The sequence below is a fragment of the Acipenser ruthenus genome, unplaced genomic scaffold, assembly GCF_902713425.1.
Source record: "Acipenser ruthenus unplaced genomic scaffold, fAciRut3.2 maternal haplotype, whole genome shotgun sequence".
NCBI classification, from domain to species: Eukaryota; Metazoa; Chordata; class Actinopteri; order Acipenseriformes; family Acipenseridae; genus Acipenser; species Acipenser ruthenus.
In genome coordinates, this window is record NW_026708374.1 from 47,045 (window position 1) to 63,935 (window position 16,891).

Genomic DNA, 16,891 nt, shown 5'->3' on the forward strand with positions numbered 1-16,891 from the left:
GGAGTTCCTTTGACACGGTCCCAGGAAAGCAATGCTGTGTATGTGTGTGTGTGTGTGTGTGTGTGTGTGTGTGTGTGTGTGTGTGTGTGTGTGTGTGTGTGTGTGTGTGCGTGTGTGTGTGTGAGATCATGAATAAGAATCTGGATCATCAGGTCTGACCGCTGAGCCTGTATCGCACCCAACCATGGGGAGAGGGAGGAGAGAGAGGGGAGAGGGAGAGGGAGTGTGCGATTACACTTTAAAAAAAGAACAAAAGGGGGGGTGTCTTTGTTCAGAGTCGAAAGAAATATTGACGGAAAGAAGTGAAGAGTTTAACACTGCGCTGCCCGAAGGCTAGCCTGCCAATCTCTGCAACAGTAAAACATTCTTTATATAGATAGACAGATAGATAGAGATACAGCTCGTTGGACACACTGCCGACACAATCTAGCATTGATCTTCAACTGGAAAACTACTTTGAGATCAAATATTTAACACAACAGAGCAAACGCTGCCTGTCTGTCTTTGCCTGGGCTGTGCAGCAGTGAAAGGGTTAACAGCGCACTGTCACTCAAGGTTCAAGTGTCAGGGACACGAGGAGAGGGAGAGAACGCTGCTCTGAACTCAGAAACAAGCCAGCAGACTCGTAACATTGAAGAGAAGGAAGGAAAGAAGTCAGAGACGGTATTCCAATGAAAACACAGAACCCTGTGTGGGACAGCAAGTGTGAGAATGCATGTGTGTGTCTCTGGAGGGAACGGGCTGAAAAGGACAGCATATTTGATTTATGTATGTGTGTGTGTGTCAGTGTTTGAGGGAGAGAGCTGTGTGTGTGTGTCTCTGTGTGAGGGAGAGAGCTGTGTGTGTGTGTCTCTGTGTGTGTGTCTCTGTGTGAGGGGGAGAGCTGTGTGTGTGTGTCTCTGTGTGTGAGGGAGAGAACTGTGTGTGTGTGTCTCTGTGTGTGTGTCTCTGTGAGGGAGAGAGCTGTGTGTGTGTGTCTCTGTGTGTGAGGGAGAGAGCTGTGTGTGTGTGTCTGTGTGTGTCTGTGTGAGGGAGAGAACTGTGTGTGTGTGTCAGTGTGTGAGGGAGAGAGCTGTGTGTGTGTGTGTCTCTGTGTGTGAGGGAGAGAGAGAGCTCTGTGTGTGTGTGGCTCTCAGTGTGTGTGTGAGGGTGTGTGTGGCTCTCAGTGTGTGTGTGTGTGTGTGTGTGTGTGTGTGGCTCTCAGTGTGAGACGACTCCCCTGTAACTGAGACCTCTGGCAGTGTCAATAAGCAGTTACAAGGAAGTGCAGCTCTGTTTACTGAGTTGCAGTAGCGCACTGTTGCAGGGCACGAGGGATTGGGGTGTCAGCACTGTATAAAGAGGACTGTCGGAGTGGGACTACACCCCTAAACGAGCGGGTACACAGGTGAGAAACTTGGGGGACCGGTGAGGCGAGCGCTGGGTTTGTGACAGGGGGAGGGGGGCTGCTCTGTCTGCTTATAATTAGTTTGTTAAAAGTGAAGCTGTGTCCTCTCCACTGACTCCCTTAGAAAAGTTTACCACGGTAGATTTGCACAGTAAGTTTTCCCATGGTTATACTATGCATTTACCACAGGGTACGTGCCTATGCTTTCACTGTGCTTCAATACACCATGTTACACTTTTATTCTGGGAATCTTTTTCAGATACAATCTTAACTGGCAATGTTAGGAAGTGGTTAGAGAACACTCTGGTAAATGCAGGAGGCCTTGAATAAACATTCTGGTTTTTACATTTCGAATCCTTCAGTAAAGAAACGCGTTGTGCATCGAACGGGGTACATGCCTTCACTGAGGGCAGCGCTGAGACCCTTGTTATGAACAGAACTGGGAATTGTTGAAGCCACAAATATCCAGCCAGCAGCTGGCATGCACACAGATTACTACAGTTTCATTTATAGAACATTCGAAGAGGGTCGTCCATAAATCTGAAACGAGTTACAACCAATGAAGCACAAACTAATGAGTCGTTAAGGACGGGCTGGGCCGGTCAGGAGTAAGAACTGAAACTGAAGCGAAGTGCTGGTGGATCTCTGCAGAGCGTGAGTCAGTACAGACCCCTGCCCTGAACTCCAGAGCTTTCACACTGAGGTGCACACCTCCACAGAGTCTAACTGAGCTGCACACTCCTGCACACCTCCACAGAGTCTAACTGAGCTGCACACTCCTGCACACCTCCACAGAGTCTAAACTGAGCTGCACACTCCTGCACACCTCCACAGAGTCTAAACTGAGCTGCACACTCCTGCACACCTCCACAGAGTCTAAACTGAGCTACACACTCCTGCACACCTCCACAGAGTCTAAACTGAGCTGCACACTCCTGCACGCCTCCACAGAGTCTAAACTGAGCTGCACACTCCTGCACACCTCCACAGAGTCTAACTGAGCTGCACACTCCTGCACGCCTCCACAGAGTCTAAACCGAGCTGCACACTCCTGCACACGCTCACAGAGTCTAAACTGAGCTGCACACTCCTGCACGCCTCCACAGAGTCTAAACTGAGCTGCACACTCCTGCACGCCTCCACAGAGTCTAAACTGAGCTGCACACTCCTGCACACCTCCACAGAGTCTAAACTGAGCTGCACACTCCTGCACACCTCCACAGAGTCTAACTGAGCTGCACACTCCTGCACACCTCCACAGAGTCTAACTGAGCTGCACACTCCTGCACACCTCCACAGAGTCTAAACTGAGCTGCACACTCCTGCACACCTCCACAGAGTCTAACTGAGCTGCACACTCCTGCACACCTCCACAGAGTCTAAACTGAGCTACACACTCCTGCACACCTCCACAGAGTCTAAACTGAGCTGCACACTCCTGCACACCTCCACAGAGTCTAAACTGAGCTACACACTCCTGCACACCTCCACAGAGTCTAAACTGAGCTGCACACTCCTGCACACCTCCACAGAGTCTAAACTGAGCTGCACACTCCTGCACACCTCCACAGAGTCTAACTGAGCTGCACACTCCTGCACACGCTCACAGAGTCTAAACTGAGCTGCACACTCCTGCACGCGCTCACAGAGTCTAACTGAGCTGCACACTCCTGCACACCTCCACAGAGTCTAACTGAGCTGCACACTCCTGCACACCTCCACAGAGTCTAACTGAGCTGCACACTCCTGCACACCTCCACAGAGTCTAAATGAGCTGCACACTCCTGCACACCTCCACAGAGTCTAACTGAGCTGCACACTCCTGCACACCTCCACAGAGTCTAACTGAGCTGCACACTCCTGCACACCTCCACAGAGTCTAAACTGAGCTACACACTCCTGCACACCTCCACAGAGTCTAAACTGAGCTGCACACTCCTGCACGCGCTCACAGAGTCTAAACTGAGCTGCACACTCCTGCACGCGCTCACAGAGTCTAAACTGAGCTGCACACTCCTGCACACCTCCACAGAGTCTAAACTGAGCTACACACTCCTGCACACCTCCACAGAGTCTAAACTGAGCTGCACACTCCTGCACGCGCTCACAGAGTCTAAACTGAGCTGCACACTCCTGCACACGCTCACAGAGTCTAAACTGAGCTGCACACTCCTGCACACCTCCACAGAGTCTAAACTGAGCTACACACTCCTGCACACCTCCACAGAGTCTAACTGAGCTGCACACTCCTGCACGCGCTCACAGAGTCTAACTGAGCTGCACACTCCTGCACACCTCCACAGAGTCTAAACTGAGCTGCACACTCCTGCACACCTCCACAGAGTCTAACTGAGCTGCACACTCCTGCACGCGCTCACAGAGTCTAAACTGAGCTGCACACTCCTGCACGCGCTCACAGAGTCTAAACTGAGCTGCACACTCCTGCACACCTCCACAGAGTCTAAACTGAGCTACACACTCCTGCACACCTCCACAGAGTCTAAACTGAGCTACACACTCCTGCACACCTCCACAGAGTCTAAACTGAGCTCCACACTCCTGCACACCTCCACAGAGTCTAAACTGAGCTCCACACTCCTGCACACCTCCACAGAGTCTAAACTGAGCTGCACACTCCTGCACGCGCTCACAGTCTAAACTGAGCTGCACACTCCTGCACACGCTCACAGTCTAAACTGAGCTGCACACTCCTGCACACCTCCACAGAGTCTAAACTGAGCTGCACACTCCTGCACACGCTCACAGAGTCTAACTGAGCTACACACTCCTGCACACCTCCACAGAGTCTAAACTGAGCTGCACACTCCTGCACGCGCTCACAGAGTCTAACTGAGCTGCACACTCCTGCACACCTCCACAGAGTCTAAACTGAGCTGCACACTCCTGCACGCGCTCACAGAGTCTAAACTGAGCTGCACACTCCTGCACGCGCTCACAGAGTCTAAACTGAGCTACACACTCCTGCACACCTCCACAGAGTCTAAACTGAGCTGCACACTCCTGCACGCGCTCACAGAGTCTAAACTGAGCTGCACACTCCTGCACGCGCTCACAGAGTCTAAACTGAGCTGCACACTCCTGCACGCGCTCACAGAGTCTAACTGAGCTGCACACTCCTGCACACCTCCACAGAGTCTAAACTGAGCTGCACACTCCTGCACGCGCTCACAGAGTCTAAACTGAGCTGCACACTCCTGCACACCTCCACAGAGTCTAAACTGAGCTGCACACTCCTGCACGCGCTCATAGAGTCTAACTGAGCTACACACTCCTGCACGCGCTCACAGAGTCTAAACTGAGCTGCACACTCCTGCACACCTCCACAGAGTCTAAACTGAGCTGCACACTCCTGCACGCGCTCACAGAGTCTAACTGAGCTGCACACTCCTGCACACCTCCACAGAGTCTAAACTGAGCTGCACACTCCTGCACGCGCTCACAGAGTCTAAACTGAGCTGCACACTCCTGCACGCGCTCATAGAGTCTAACTGAGCTACACACTCCTGCACGCGCTCACAGAGTCTAAACTGAGCTGCACACTCCTGCACGCGCTCACAGAGTCTAAACTGAGCTCCACACTCCTGCACGTGCTCATAGAGTCTAACTGAGCTGCTCTGTCTCTGGTGAGTGCTTTGATTGGGCAAGTTGACAGTGAATCTGTAATGAGAGAGACTCTTATACCATAAGAGACATGGTTATTACCTGAACACATGACCCTAATCTCTCTCTCTCTCTCTGTTTTCCAGGAGTATTCAGGATGTCGGAGCGTGTGAGGCATTTCAAAGGTCAGAACTATCACAAGCTGAAGCGCAGTTGCCTGAATCGAGGGGTGCAGTTTGAGGACCCCCTGTTCCCCCCGTGTGCAGAGTCCCTGTTCTACAGGAGAGCACCCCCTGCAGACCTGCAGTGGAAGAGACCCCAGGTAACCAGCTGTCAGGGGCAGGGGGGCAGAGAGCTGCGTTAACTACCCCCCCCCCCCCAGTCTAACCCCCCGGTCCTGGTCTCAAAGGGGTTAATGTGCTCTGCAGTTATCAGTCTGAGCCGGCTCGCTCTATTACTGATTCGACACCCTGTTATTTTAAGACACCACATGCTGGGAGTTAAATTATACTGGGACATCTGTCACCCTCATAACTGAGACCAAACCTGCAACACTGACGCCAGGAGCAATCTGTCACAGAGCTACACACTGACACACACTGAGACCAGGAGCAATCTGTCACAGAGCTACACAACGACACACACTGAGACCAGGAGCAATCTGTCACAGAGCTACACACTGACACACACTGAGACCAGGAGCAATCTGTCACAGAGCTACACACTGACACACACTGAGACCAGGAGCAATCTGTCACAGAGCTACACACTGACACACACTGAGACCAGGAGCAATCTGTCACAGAGCTACACAACGACACACACTGAGACCAGGAGCAATCTGTCACAGAGCTACACAACGACACACACTGAGACCAGGAGCAATCTGTCACAGAGCTACACACTGACACACACTGAGACCAGGAGCAATCTGTCACAGAGCTACACACTGACACACACTGAGACCAGGAGCAATCTGTCACAGAGCTACACAACGACACACACTGAGACCAGGAGCAATCTGTCACAGAGCTACACAACGACACACACTGAGACCAGGAGCAATCTGTCACAGAGCTACACACTGACACACACTGAGACCAGGAGCAATCTGTCACTGTGCGGAACAGACACACACTGAGTGTGAGTTTCTCACTGTGTGAGTGTGTCTGTGTGAGTGAGTGTCAGTGTGAGTGTGTGTGTGAGTGTGTGTGTGTGTGGGCGTGTCAGTGTCAGTGTGCGTGTCTGTGTCTGTGTGTCATTGTGTCAGTGTGAGTGTCAGTGTGTGAGTGTGTGAGTGTGTGTGTGTGTGCGCGTGTGTGTGTGTGCGTGTGCTTGCTGTGATCTTGCTGATTGCTGTTTTGATACCAGACCCGTCTCTCGCTCCAGGATTGCATCTCATGTTACTTGCTGAGTCTGTAAATGTAAATTGAAGAGGAGAGCAGACAGGCAGAGCGTGTGCCGCTCCTCCAGCCCTGCACACTGTCTCTAATGCTACCCGGGCACTGTGTCAGCGATGCAATCGAAACACCAGCATGAACAAGCCGTGCAGCACAGGAGAGACACACTAACCTGTGTCAGTTTGTGTCAGTGTTACTGTGTGTCAGAGTCCTCTCTCTCCTCTCTGTATCCCAGGAGCTCTGCAGGGCCCCGCGCCTCTTTGTGGATGGAATCAGCGCCCGTGACCTACACCAGGGCAGTCTGGGAAACTGCTGGCTGGTGGCGGCTACTTCCTGTCTCGCCACACAGCCATCTGTCTGGAAGAAGGTGAGCGAGAGAACCATCGCCCTCCAGAAACTATCTGCAACACATCTGTGAATAAAGCAAAAATCCCCTCGCATTGCCTCCCCCTGCCTTTCTGATTCCCGGGTAATCCCAGCCCCCCTTTCTGATTCCCGGGTAATCCCAGCCCCCCTTTCTGATTCCCGGGTAATCCCAGCCCCCCTTTCTGATTCCCGGGTAATCCCAGCCCCCCTTTCTGATTCCCGGGTAATCCCAGCCCCCCTTTCTGATTCCCGGGTAATCCCAGCCCCCCTTTCTGATTCCCGGGTAATCCCAGCCCCCCTTTCTGATTCCCGGGTAATCCCAGCTCCCTCTTTCCCAGGTGATCCCGTCTCACCGCGAGCAGGACTGGAATCCGAGGCGTCCGGAGCGCCACGCCGGGATCTTTCACTTCCGGTTCTGGCGCTTGGGCTTCTGGACGGACGTGGTGATTGATGACCGGCTCCCCGTCAGCGAGGTGGGGGGGCTGCTGTTCTGCAGCTCCAGTAACAAGGCTGAGTTCTGGTGCGCGCTGCTGGAGAAAGCATACGCCAAGTAAGAGGGAGCCCTGTCTCTCCGTTCTTCTCCCCCTCCCCCTCCCCCTCCCTCTATCCCACTACGTCTAACTCTACCTCTCCCTCCCTCTCAATTTGAATGGATGCTGCGAGGCTCTGGAAGGTGTCTCTCTCACCTCTCTCCCCCTCTCCTCTCCTCTCCTCTCCGCTCTCCCCATCCCCTCTCATGTTGAATGGATGCTACGAGGCTCTGGAAGGTGTCTCTCTCACCTCTCTCCTCCTCTCCTCTCCTCTCCTCTCTCCCCATCCCCTCTCAGGTTGAATGGATGCTACGAGGCTCTGGAAGGCGGAAACACGGCTGAGGCACTGGTTGATTTCACAGGAGGGATCTCAGAACCGATCTGTTTGGACCGGGACGGTTTCGTAGAGGACCTGGACAAGAGGAAGCAGCTCTACCAGAACCTGACCAAGGCCCACTCCAGAGGAGCGCTCATCAGCTGCTCCATTCGGGTCAGTACCTCCCTCCTCTGTACGAGTTCTTATCTCTCCTCTCTATGGTCACCTCTCCATTCCTCTCTCATCTCCTCTCCTCTCTCCAGCCCATGCAGGGGGAGGCTCTGGAGTCTCGACTGGGCTGTGGTCTGGTGAAAGGTCATGCGTACGGAGTGACGGATGTCAGGAAGGTGCGCCTGGGGACCGGCCTGCTCTCCCTCTTCAGAACCAGCCGGCTCTACATGATCCGCATGAGGAACCCCTGGGGTACCACTGAGTGGAGCGGGGCCTGGAGCGACGAGTCAGTCCTGTCTGTCTATCCAGCTCTCTGTTTGTCCATCTCTCCTTTTCTCTCTGTCTGTCTGTCTGTACAGTATAACTCTCAGTGTGTGTCTCTGCTTGTGTGTGTATGTCTGTCCAGGCTCGCTGGCCATGGCTCTGTGTTAATGTGTTTATCTCCCTCTTCAGGTCACAGCAGTGGCAGCAGATCAGTAAGAGTGAGAGAGAGAAGATGGGAGTCACAGTCCGAGACGATGGCGAGTTCTGGTAAATGACTGCCTGCATCATCATCATCATCATCATCATCATCATCATCATCATCATCATCATCATCATCATCATCATCATCATTATTATTATTATTATTATTATTATTATTATTATTATTATTGATGGATAGGGTAGGTCAGAGTTTTTATGTGATTGTTTTTTTTCAGGATGGACTTTGAGGATTTCTGCCGCTATTTCACAGACATGGTCGTGTGCCGGAGAATCAACACAACGCTGCTGAGCTTCCACAAGAGCTGGCTGGAGGCAAAGCTGCTCGGAGAGTGGAGGAGAGGAGAGACCGAGCTGAGCAACCGCAGCGGGGGCTGCATCAACAACAGAGCCAGCTTCCTGCAGAACCCACAGGTGAGGAGAGGGCGAGGGGGAGAGGAGAGGAGAGAGGGGGACTGGCAATGAGAGAGGGGAGAGAGAAAGAGATGCTCCTGAACCAGTCTCCTGTGTTGTGTTCTGGTTCTCAGTTCATGTTTGACGTGGAGCGCGAGTCGGACACGGCTCTGATCTGTCTGCAGCAGGAGGACAAGCGAGCGCTGAGGAGCGAGGGAGGAGGAGAGAACCTGGCCATCGGCTTCGAGGTGTTCCGGGTGAGAGGGGGGAGAGAGGGAGAGGGGACAGGGAGAGAGGGAGAGGGAGAGGGAGAGAGGGAGAGGGAGAGGGAGAGGGAAAGGGGTGCCCCTGACGGCTGTCTCTCTGGCAGGTGGAGGTGAATCGCGAGTGTCGGCTGCACATGATCCCCCCCAAGGCAGCGAGCTCAGTGTACATGGACTCCCGCAGCGTGTTCCTGCGTGCAGAGCTCACTCAGGGCCGCTACATCATCATAACAACCACCTTCGCACCCGGGGCCCAGGCCAGCTTCCTGCTGCGGCTCTTCACTAAGACACCTGCCAGCTTGAGGTGAGAGAGTGAGAGAGTGAGAGTGAGTGAGTGAGTGAGTGAGTGAGTTAGTGTGCCTCTCTGTGTCACTCTGTGTTTTCTGTTCTCTCTCTCAGGGAGCTGGCTCTGGACCAGCCCCACCCCTCACTCTGGAGCTGCTGTTTGGGTGGGGATCTGCGTCGAGTCACAACCATCAACCTGCAGAGTGCAGCAGGGCTGAGACCCAGGGGGGCTGCTAGAGGTGAGACTCTCTCTCTCTCTCTCTCTCTCTCATGGTGCTGCAGTCCTGGCTTCTCTCTCTCAGTGTTTGTATCCACAGACCCTGACGTGTACGCTGTGATGAGGTGTGAAGGGAACACGGTAAAGTCACGCGTGTTCAAATCCACCAGCAGGCCGGAATTTGACCTGAAGGCTGTGTTCTACCGGCAGAATCCGAGGAGACCAATCAGGATCGAGGTGCGCACCAACACTTTACATACTCCTCGCACACTCACACGGTGTTGTACAGGTCTGTGTTCACTCTCTCACTCTCTGTGCTGTGCAGGTGTGTGTTCACTCTCTCACTCTCTGTGCTGTGCAGGTGTGTGTTCACTCTCTCACTCTCTGTGCTGTGCAGGTGTGTGTTCACTCTCTCACTCTCTGTGCTGTGCAGGTGTGTGTTCACTCTCTCACTCTCTGTGCTGTGCAGGTGTGTGTTCACTCTCTCACTCTCTGTGCTGTGCAGGTGTGTGTTCACTCTCTCACTCTCTGTGCTGTGCAGGTGTGTGTTCACTCTCTCACTCTCTGTGCTGTGCAGGTGTGTGTTCACTCTCTCACTCTCTGTGCTGTGCAGGTGTGGTCGAAGGGAGTGCTCCAGGATGCGTTACTCGGCCGGGTTTCTGTCGAAGCTGCTGAGAATGAAATAGGGAGGATCCACGTGCTGAGTTTACAGGACAAGTCAAAACACAGAACCACTGGCTCAGTCCTCATTGAAACATCCTCTAGTGACAATCTGACTGAGCTCTGAGTGCCATCTGCTGGCCATGCAACACACTGCAACACTGGATGTACCTGAAACCTCAATGAGTGACAATCTATCAACTGGCCAAGACACCACAATGCAACACTGAGCCATTGAAATGAATGCTGGACCCTCATTGTAACGTCCTGCTGTGACAGGACTGTCTGTACTCAATGTAATGAGAGTGCTGGACCCTCATTGTAACGTCCTGCTGTGACAGGACTGTCTGTACTCAATGTAATGAGAGTGCTGGACCCTCATTGTAACGTCCTGCTGTGACAGGACTGTCTGTACTCAATGTAATGAGAGTGCTGGACCCTCATTGTAACGTCCTGCTGTGACAGGACTGTCTGTACTCAATGTAATGAGAGTGCTGGACCCTCATTGTAACGTCCTGCTGTGACAGGACTGTCTGTACTCAATGTAATGAGAGTGCTGGACCCTCATTGTAACGTCCTGCTGTGACAGGACTGTCTGTACTCAATGTAATGAGAGTGCTGGACCCTCATTGTAACGTCTTGCTGTGACAGGACTGTCTGTACTCAATGTAATGAGAGTGCTGGACCCTCATTGTAACGTCCTGCTGTGACAGGACTGTCTGTACTCAATGTAATGAGAGTGCTGGACCCTCATTGTAACGTCCTGCTGTGACAGGACTGTCTGTACTCAATGTAATGAGAGTGCTGGACCCTCATTGTAACGTCTTGCTGTGACAGGACTGTCTGTACTCAATGTAACTATTGAGATTCAGGATTACTGGTAACTTTATTAGAAAGACAAATGCCAGACGTGGATAAACAGTATCAATAAGTGATTATGTGAGACTGCTGCCTTTGTGAAATATTTGTACCTTTATAAAAATAAAAATACTTTAAAGGAAAAGTTTTGTGTGAAAACATGAACAGGGATATGCAGCCAAACTGCCCCCCCTCCACCACACCAACACACACCAAGCAGCCCCCCCCCCCCCCCCACACACACACCAATCAGCCCCCTACACACACACACACAAACACACACACATTTCTAATAACATGTTTGGTAGTTTACCAGTTTTATTATAGAGGGCATTTACAGAGACTTGATATATTGAAAAAAGGTCTGGCCCTGATAGTTCAACTAGCAACACGTGTAACGCGTTAAGGGCTTTTCCGGTTGCTTAGCAACGCCAGCAGCACCTCAGTTGCAGCAGCTGAGTCCCAGGACCGCACTGTTTGGCAATTTGACTTTAAACTTGTATCTGTTTATTTTATAACATTTGTATTTCTGTGACTTTTCTTTGTCCCGCGGCTCTCTGCCGTTTTCTGATGGACGAGCGGGCGAGTGAAGAGACGAGGGCGAGTGCAGCCGACCCACACAAAGGCAGAGACCGCACAGGGCAGCTGAGTCTGCGGTTTAATCAAAAACAGCAGACACGTCGATCACATGTTTCCACGTTACAGAAGGGCGGGTCCGTGTGTTTTCTATATTATAGATGTGTTGTTTATGAGCGCATGTCAGCGCGCTGTAGCACAGAGTAAGTCTTTAGGACAGCCCGTTTCGCATCGTGTGAGTTTTATCAGGGTTAGAAGTCACGCAGTTTCGATTCTACTTTCACTGCGTCGATGAGCTGCGCTTAGTTGCAGCTCCGCCCTCGACAGAGAAAGCCGAGAGAAGAAACAGGAACACGAATTAAAGCAGGTCAGAAACTTTTAATTAAAACAAAATAAAAACAGTACTTGCTTTTGCTTTCCGAAAACTCGCTCTTCCTCGTTTTTTTGTTTTCGTTTTTGTTTCTCGCTGTAGGCCCTAGCTTGTTGAAACAAAGTTTATTTCAACAGCGGAGCCGTGTTGAAATGTCTCGATCTAAAGCCCTACCGCACCTTCTCCAGTTTTACACCGCGTATGTTTTCTGTCATCTCTGCATATAATATATGCTCACTGTAGTACATTGAGGGGGGTGCTGCAGTTTACAATGCTACACGATGCATTCCGTATACTCTGAAATGTTAACTAAAACTAATGGTGTGCCGTTTTAAAACTGAAATCCTTGCTTTTGATTTCTAAGTATAGTTTAGTCTTCAACCAGGTTTGGCCGAGCTGGTATAATGAAGCTTCCCCCTCCCCCTCCCCCTCCCCCCTCTGTATATCTCTGCCTCCCCCCCCCCCCCCCCCCCGTGTATATCTCTGCCTCCCCCCCCCTCCCTCTGTATATCTCTGCCTCCCCCCCCCCCCCCCCCGTGTATATCTCTGCCTCCCCCTCCCCCCTCTGTATATCTCTGCCTCCCCCCCCTCTGTATATCTCTGCCTCCCCCCCCCCTCTGTATATCTCTGCCTCTCATCTTGTTTGTGAAATAGTGTTACCAAACTGAAGCAGTCATGTGATTGAAGCGCTGGAGCCCTGAGAGACGCAGGGCGAGGTTCATTTGGGTTATTGATGAGAGTATTAAACCAGTCTTGTGTAACGGTCATATATTCATTAAGCAGTGCACAGTTTGCACTATTTTTTTTTATTATTAGGACAGATGTGATAACACTTTGCTATGATAACTGTGCTCTCTCAGGCAGCACAGGACACTCTATTAAAGAGCTTTGCTTCCTAAGCTGCAGCACAGCCTGGAGATGCTTTATTTACACTCCTGCTCTGCAATGAATGGAAACCAGCTGGTGAAGAATTCTTACTCGTGCTCTCCCTCTCTTCTTACTCTCCCTCTCCTCTCTCTTTCTTGTGCTCTCTTTCTTTCATGCAGATTGTTGTGAAAGGGTTTTTAGTTTCCTGTTTGTCTGTGTGTGTGTGTGTGCTGGTCTGTTGAGTGGTGTGGTTTTTGCTGTTGCTCTTATAAAGATCTCATGTGATAAAGCTGTGACGCTGCTATGAGTGCCTCAGTGAGTAATGCTGATGTTCTTCAGGACTCTGAGCTGCTGGTGAAGATGGATGATCGCAGGAACCTGCTGAACCGCATGCCCAGCCCCCCCTCTGTGCCTCCCAGGGTCTCCGGTGAGATTTTTAGAGCATATTCATGGATTTGAATTTAAAATGCTGCTTTGATTAAACCAAATTCAATTTTTACCAGTTTTATGTAAACTTGCTTTACCTGCTTTGAGCTTGTGTGGTGAATTCTAAGAGCTGGGACTGAACAGCCTTCCAAACTGTGTGACAGTGCTGTGTCCCTGATCCTTTCCCTGGTGCTGCAGGGGATGTGCAGTGATGTTTTAGTTTTTGTGTTGCAGCTGGCCTGTGCATTGCAAGGTCTGGAACCATGACCTCATGACTTCTCTTTGTTTCCATCGCAGTGCTGTCCAAGATCATCGCGACCGCCCTGCCAATCGCTCAGATTGCTATAGGTGAGAATATTCCCTCTACTGCACGTGATCCGTGTCAGGGAGGAAGCTTTGAGCTGTAAACCTGGAGGATGCTGTTGTGTGTTGCAGGGTCTGTATTGAGAGACTGTTGGGTGTGTTGCAGGGTCTGTATTGAGAGACTGTTGGGTGTGTTGCAGGGTCTGTATTGAGAGACTGTTGGGTGTGTTGCAGGGTCTGTATTGAGAGACTCTTGGGTGTGTTGCAGGGTCTGTATTGAGAGACTCTTGGGTGTGTTGCAGGGTCTGTATTGAGAGACTCTTGGGTGTGTTGCAGGGTCTGTATTGAGAGACTGTTGGGTGTGTTGCAGGGTCTGTATTGAGAGACTCTTGGGTGTGTTGCAGGGTCTGTATTGAGAGACTCTTGGGTGTGTTGCAGGGTCTGTATTGAGAGACTCTTGGGTGTGTTGCAGGGTCTGTATTGAGAGACTCTTGGGTGTGTTGCAGGGTCTGTATTGAGAGACTCTTGGGTGTGTTGCAGGGTCTGTATTGAGAGACTCTTGGGTGTGTTGCAGGGTCTGTATTGAGAGACTCTTGGGTGTGTTGCAGGGTCTGTATTGAGAGACTCTTGGGTGTGTTGCAGGGTCTGTATTGAGAGACTCTTGGGTGTGTTGCAGGGTCTGTATTGAGAGACTCTTGGGTGTGTTGCAGGGTCTGTATTGAGAGACTCTTGGGTGTGTTGCAGGGTCTGTATTGAGAGACTCTTGGGTGTGTTGCAGGGTCTCTGTACTGGAACGACTGTCCTGTGCAGCCCTACATTCCCATATACCTCATTGTGTCGGGGGTGTTTGTGCTCGTCCTGGATCTGGTGTCTTGTGTGCCCCAGGGGCAAGGGGGGGAGGAGGGGGCAACCTTTTGCCGCAACCTCATCAACACCTGGAACTCGCTGGCCTCCCTTTTCCTGTTCATTTGGTTTATCACAGGTGAGTGTGGCGCACAGCCTTAACTGAGCAAAGCTTCCTGGGAGCTTCAGAGAGCCTGCTGTAGGCTACAGTGTTCAGCAATTTTTTTCCTAGGCAGCTTATCTAATACTGAACTATTCACAGAGAAACTTGTTTGAAAATGTCGCCCGTTTAACAGCTTGCTTGCCTCGTGTTTCAAAGGATTTGGAGAGTCCTATTGCCGAGCAGTCCGGCCCAGCCCAGGTTTTACATAAAGATTCCACTCTTGCAGAGCAGGTCTAGGCTGTACTGTGAAGTTTTAACTTTTATATTTAATTACAGAGCCCTGTCACTGTTATACTTAACTTGTGATGAAAGCCAGTGTGGTTATCATGTGTTTTCATCAGCAGTTCAGTGTTGTGATTTATTATTATTATTATTATTATTATTATTATTATTATTATTATTGATGAGGATGATAATGATTACTGCTATTTACATGTTTTAACCACTGGGTTTGTCTGCAGGGAATGTCTGGATCTACTCCATATATGAGCCTTCATACAGTCCTGGTAGTCAGGAGATGAAGTACTGCAACAAGACTCTGTACCTGTTTGCATTTTGGAGCACCACGCTGGTCTACATCATTGTGGGGGTGCTGCTGCTGGGGGGGTGCTGCCTCATGCTGTGCATGTGTGCTTTGGGGGGCGTCAGCACACGCAGCGAGGACGTGTAGGAGGGACCCAGCGGCCCCCCTGCCTGGGCCAGTAACGGGCAGGTTTTCCTTTCAGCCAGGCCCACATGGTTAAGGAGGAGTTGGATGGTGTATCAGCTTCAGCTCAGGAAGCAGAACTGTGTTGTTACAAGCTGACCTTTATGTTTTGTAAAATGAAATCTTTTTTTATTGTTCTGCCATTCCTCACAAAGTGAAGAGACACTCTTTACATTAGCTGCACGCCCCACGTCTTCAGAAGTTACTGTGTATGAGATCAGTGATGAAGATGACTTTTTCTTACGCTATATGTGTTTGTTAATGTGTCATTTCACTGACGTATTTAAATTTTTCAAATGATTAGGGTTTATGATGTAGGCATAATTGTATACACGCTGTCACATATTCAAAGGTGTAAAAATCTAATGTAATTTTACATCATGATGTAATTCTATGTATGGCTCCTAGCACAATAAGTTGTCTGTCAATAATAAAATCCTTTATCCTCCTTTACTGTGTTGCCTATTTAAAATGAGTGCGATTGAGTGTGTGAGAGAAGTGTGTTTACCAAAGTAAGGATGTTGAAGCACAAGCTTACACACTGAGAATGATGTACTTCTGTAGAGTATCATCGTATATGAACATAGACTTTACCTTATCTTACCTTGTGCTAATTGAAGGTGTAAGACTGTCTGCCCGTGGCGGTCAAGGTGTATATGGCAAGTTTTTTCAATTGTAACTGAAGTATAATTTTATAATTATTATGCTTTTTAATAAAAGATTGAAGAGACTTTACCTCGTGTTTAATTAATGTTTTGCATGTTTTTTGTGGGTAGCCATCTTCAAAGAGTCGTTTTGTGGCTTTCCAAAGTTGACATGTTTGGTTATAAGCTTGTATAAAGCGTGCTCTATAAATGCAATAAAAGTAAATAAATAAATAAACTGTAACTGCTTAGTTATTTACTGTAACAATAAAAAGCAACTGACATACACACAGTTATATTAAAACCATGAAGGCACAGTAACCTTGTGTGCGCACATAAAATAATGAATGGGGGCAATAACATACATAATTGGTAGCATAAAACAACATAGCAACATTTCAAACAAATAAAAAATACTTAAAGAGAAGTGTTTTTGATTAAACCAAACCCCAACACAGGATTATGCTGTACAGGGGGGGTCGGGGTCGGGGTCGGGGTTCCCTAAGAACTCCACGCTTGGTTGGTTTTTCAGGGAAAGAAAGATGCACTGGCCATCTGGCTCTTTTTGGATTTCTTTCTTTGTTTTTTCCTGGGACAGCGGCAGCAGCAGACTCCAAACTGGGCTCTCATCTCATGCATCGATTCAACAATATGTAATCGCAGCTCGGGAAATATAAGGGCAGAGGATGGATAAATGGATTGATTGTTGCTCCACTACTCCTCACTGTCTGCTACAGCACTGCGCACACTGGATACATGAGGATACAAGTACAGACAATAACTGACAATGTTGATGAACCTGTGCAAGCTGTGACTTGCAGGTTACTGTCGTCATGAATTACTGTAGTCATGAACCAGCTGACACTCGCAATGCAAGATGAGCACATCCACACTGTCAGCTACATGTGAACTAACATGCTGAACTACATAAAGAAATGTTCCAGCCAGCAACCCATTCATCACGAGAAGCTAGTCCTGATTCTCAGATACAAACGCCCTCACACAATGTCGAGGGCAGACAGGCAGACTCTGCAGGACACTGT

The 16,891-nt window shown here is 50.1% G+C and overlaps 2 protein-coding genes across 6 annotated transcripts; both read left to right on the plus strand.

The window, feature by feature from the left end:
* The first annotated feature begins 268 nt into the window (after positions 1-268).
* On the plus strand, positions 269-11,084 carry LOC117970217 (calpain-5-like). Of its 5 annotated transcripts, none has more exons than XM_059021036.1 (13): positions 269-1,387; positions 5,155-5,330; positions 6,644-6,775; positions 7,098-7,324; positions 7,602-7,794; positions 7,884-8,077; positions 8,245-8,322; positions 8,493-8,688; positions 8,802-8,924; positions 9,038-9,234; positions 9,330-9,454; positions 9,518-9,721; positions 10,046-11,084. In XM_059021036.1, the coding sequence occupies exons 2-13, from the start codon at positions 5,166-5,168 to the stop codon at positions 10,105-10,107; spliced, it is 1,896 nt and encodes a 631-aa protein (XP_058877019.1). In that variant the 5' UTR covers positions 269-1,387; positions 5,155-5,165; the 3' UTR covers positions 10,108-11,084. The 5 variants fall into 5 exon arrangements, with proteins under 5 accessions (XP_058877019.1, XP_058877014.1, XP_058877017.1 ...); XM_059021031.1 differs by having other exon boundaries at positions 275-1,387; positions 9,518-9,669; XM_059021034.1 differs by having other exon boundaries at positions 276-1,387; positions 9,533-9,669.
* A 311-nt stretch (positions 11,085-11,395) lies between these two features.
* On the plus strand, positions 11,396-15,657 carry LOC117964971 (transmembrane protein 272-like). Its single transcript, XM_059021030.1, has 5 exons — positions 11,396-11,893; positions 13,103-13,190; positions 13,487-13,537; positions 14,271-14,474; positions 14,960-15,657. Exons 2-5 carry the CDS (start codon positions 13,124-13,126, stop codon positions 15,166-15,168), a joined length of 531 nt encoding a protein of 176 aa, XP_058877013.1. The 5' UTR covers positions 11,396-11,893; positions 13,103-13,123; the 3' UTR covers positions 15,169-15,657.
* Positions 15,658-16,891: the final 1,234 nt, after the last annotated feature.

Coding starts and splice junctions, on each gene's coding strand:
- LOC117970217 (XM_059021031.1), top strand. CDS start 5,166: ATGTCGGAGCGTGTGAGGCATTTCAAAGGTCAGAACTATCACAAGCTG. Junction 6,776..7,097: donor AGCCATCTGTCTGGAAGAAG/GTGAGCGAGAGA, acceptor GGGTAATCCCAG/CTCCCTCTTTCCCAGGTGAT. Junction 9,455..9,517: donor ACCCAGGGGGGCTGCTAGAG/GTGAGACTCTCT, acceptor TCTCTCTCTCAG/TGTTTGTATCCACAGACCCT.
- LOC117964971 (XM_059021030.1), top strand. CDS start 13,124: ATGGATGATCGCAGGAACCTGCTGAACCGCATGCCCAGCCCCCCCTCT. Junction 13,538..14,270: donor AATCGCTCAGATTGCTATAG/GTGAGAATATTC, acceptor GGTGTGTTGCAG/GGTCTCTGTACTGGAACGAC. Junction 14,475..14,959: donor GTTCATTTGGTTTATCACAG/GTGAGTGTGGCG, acceptor GTTTGTCTGCAG/GGAATGTCTGGATCTACTCC.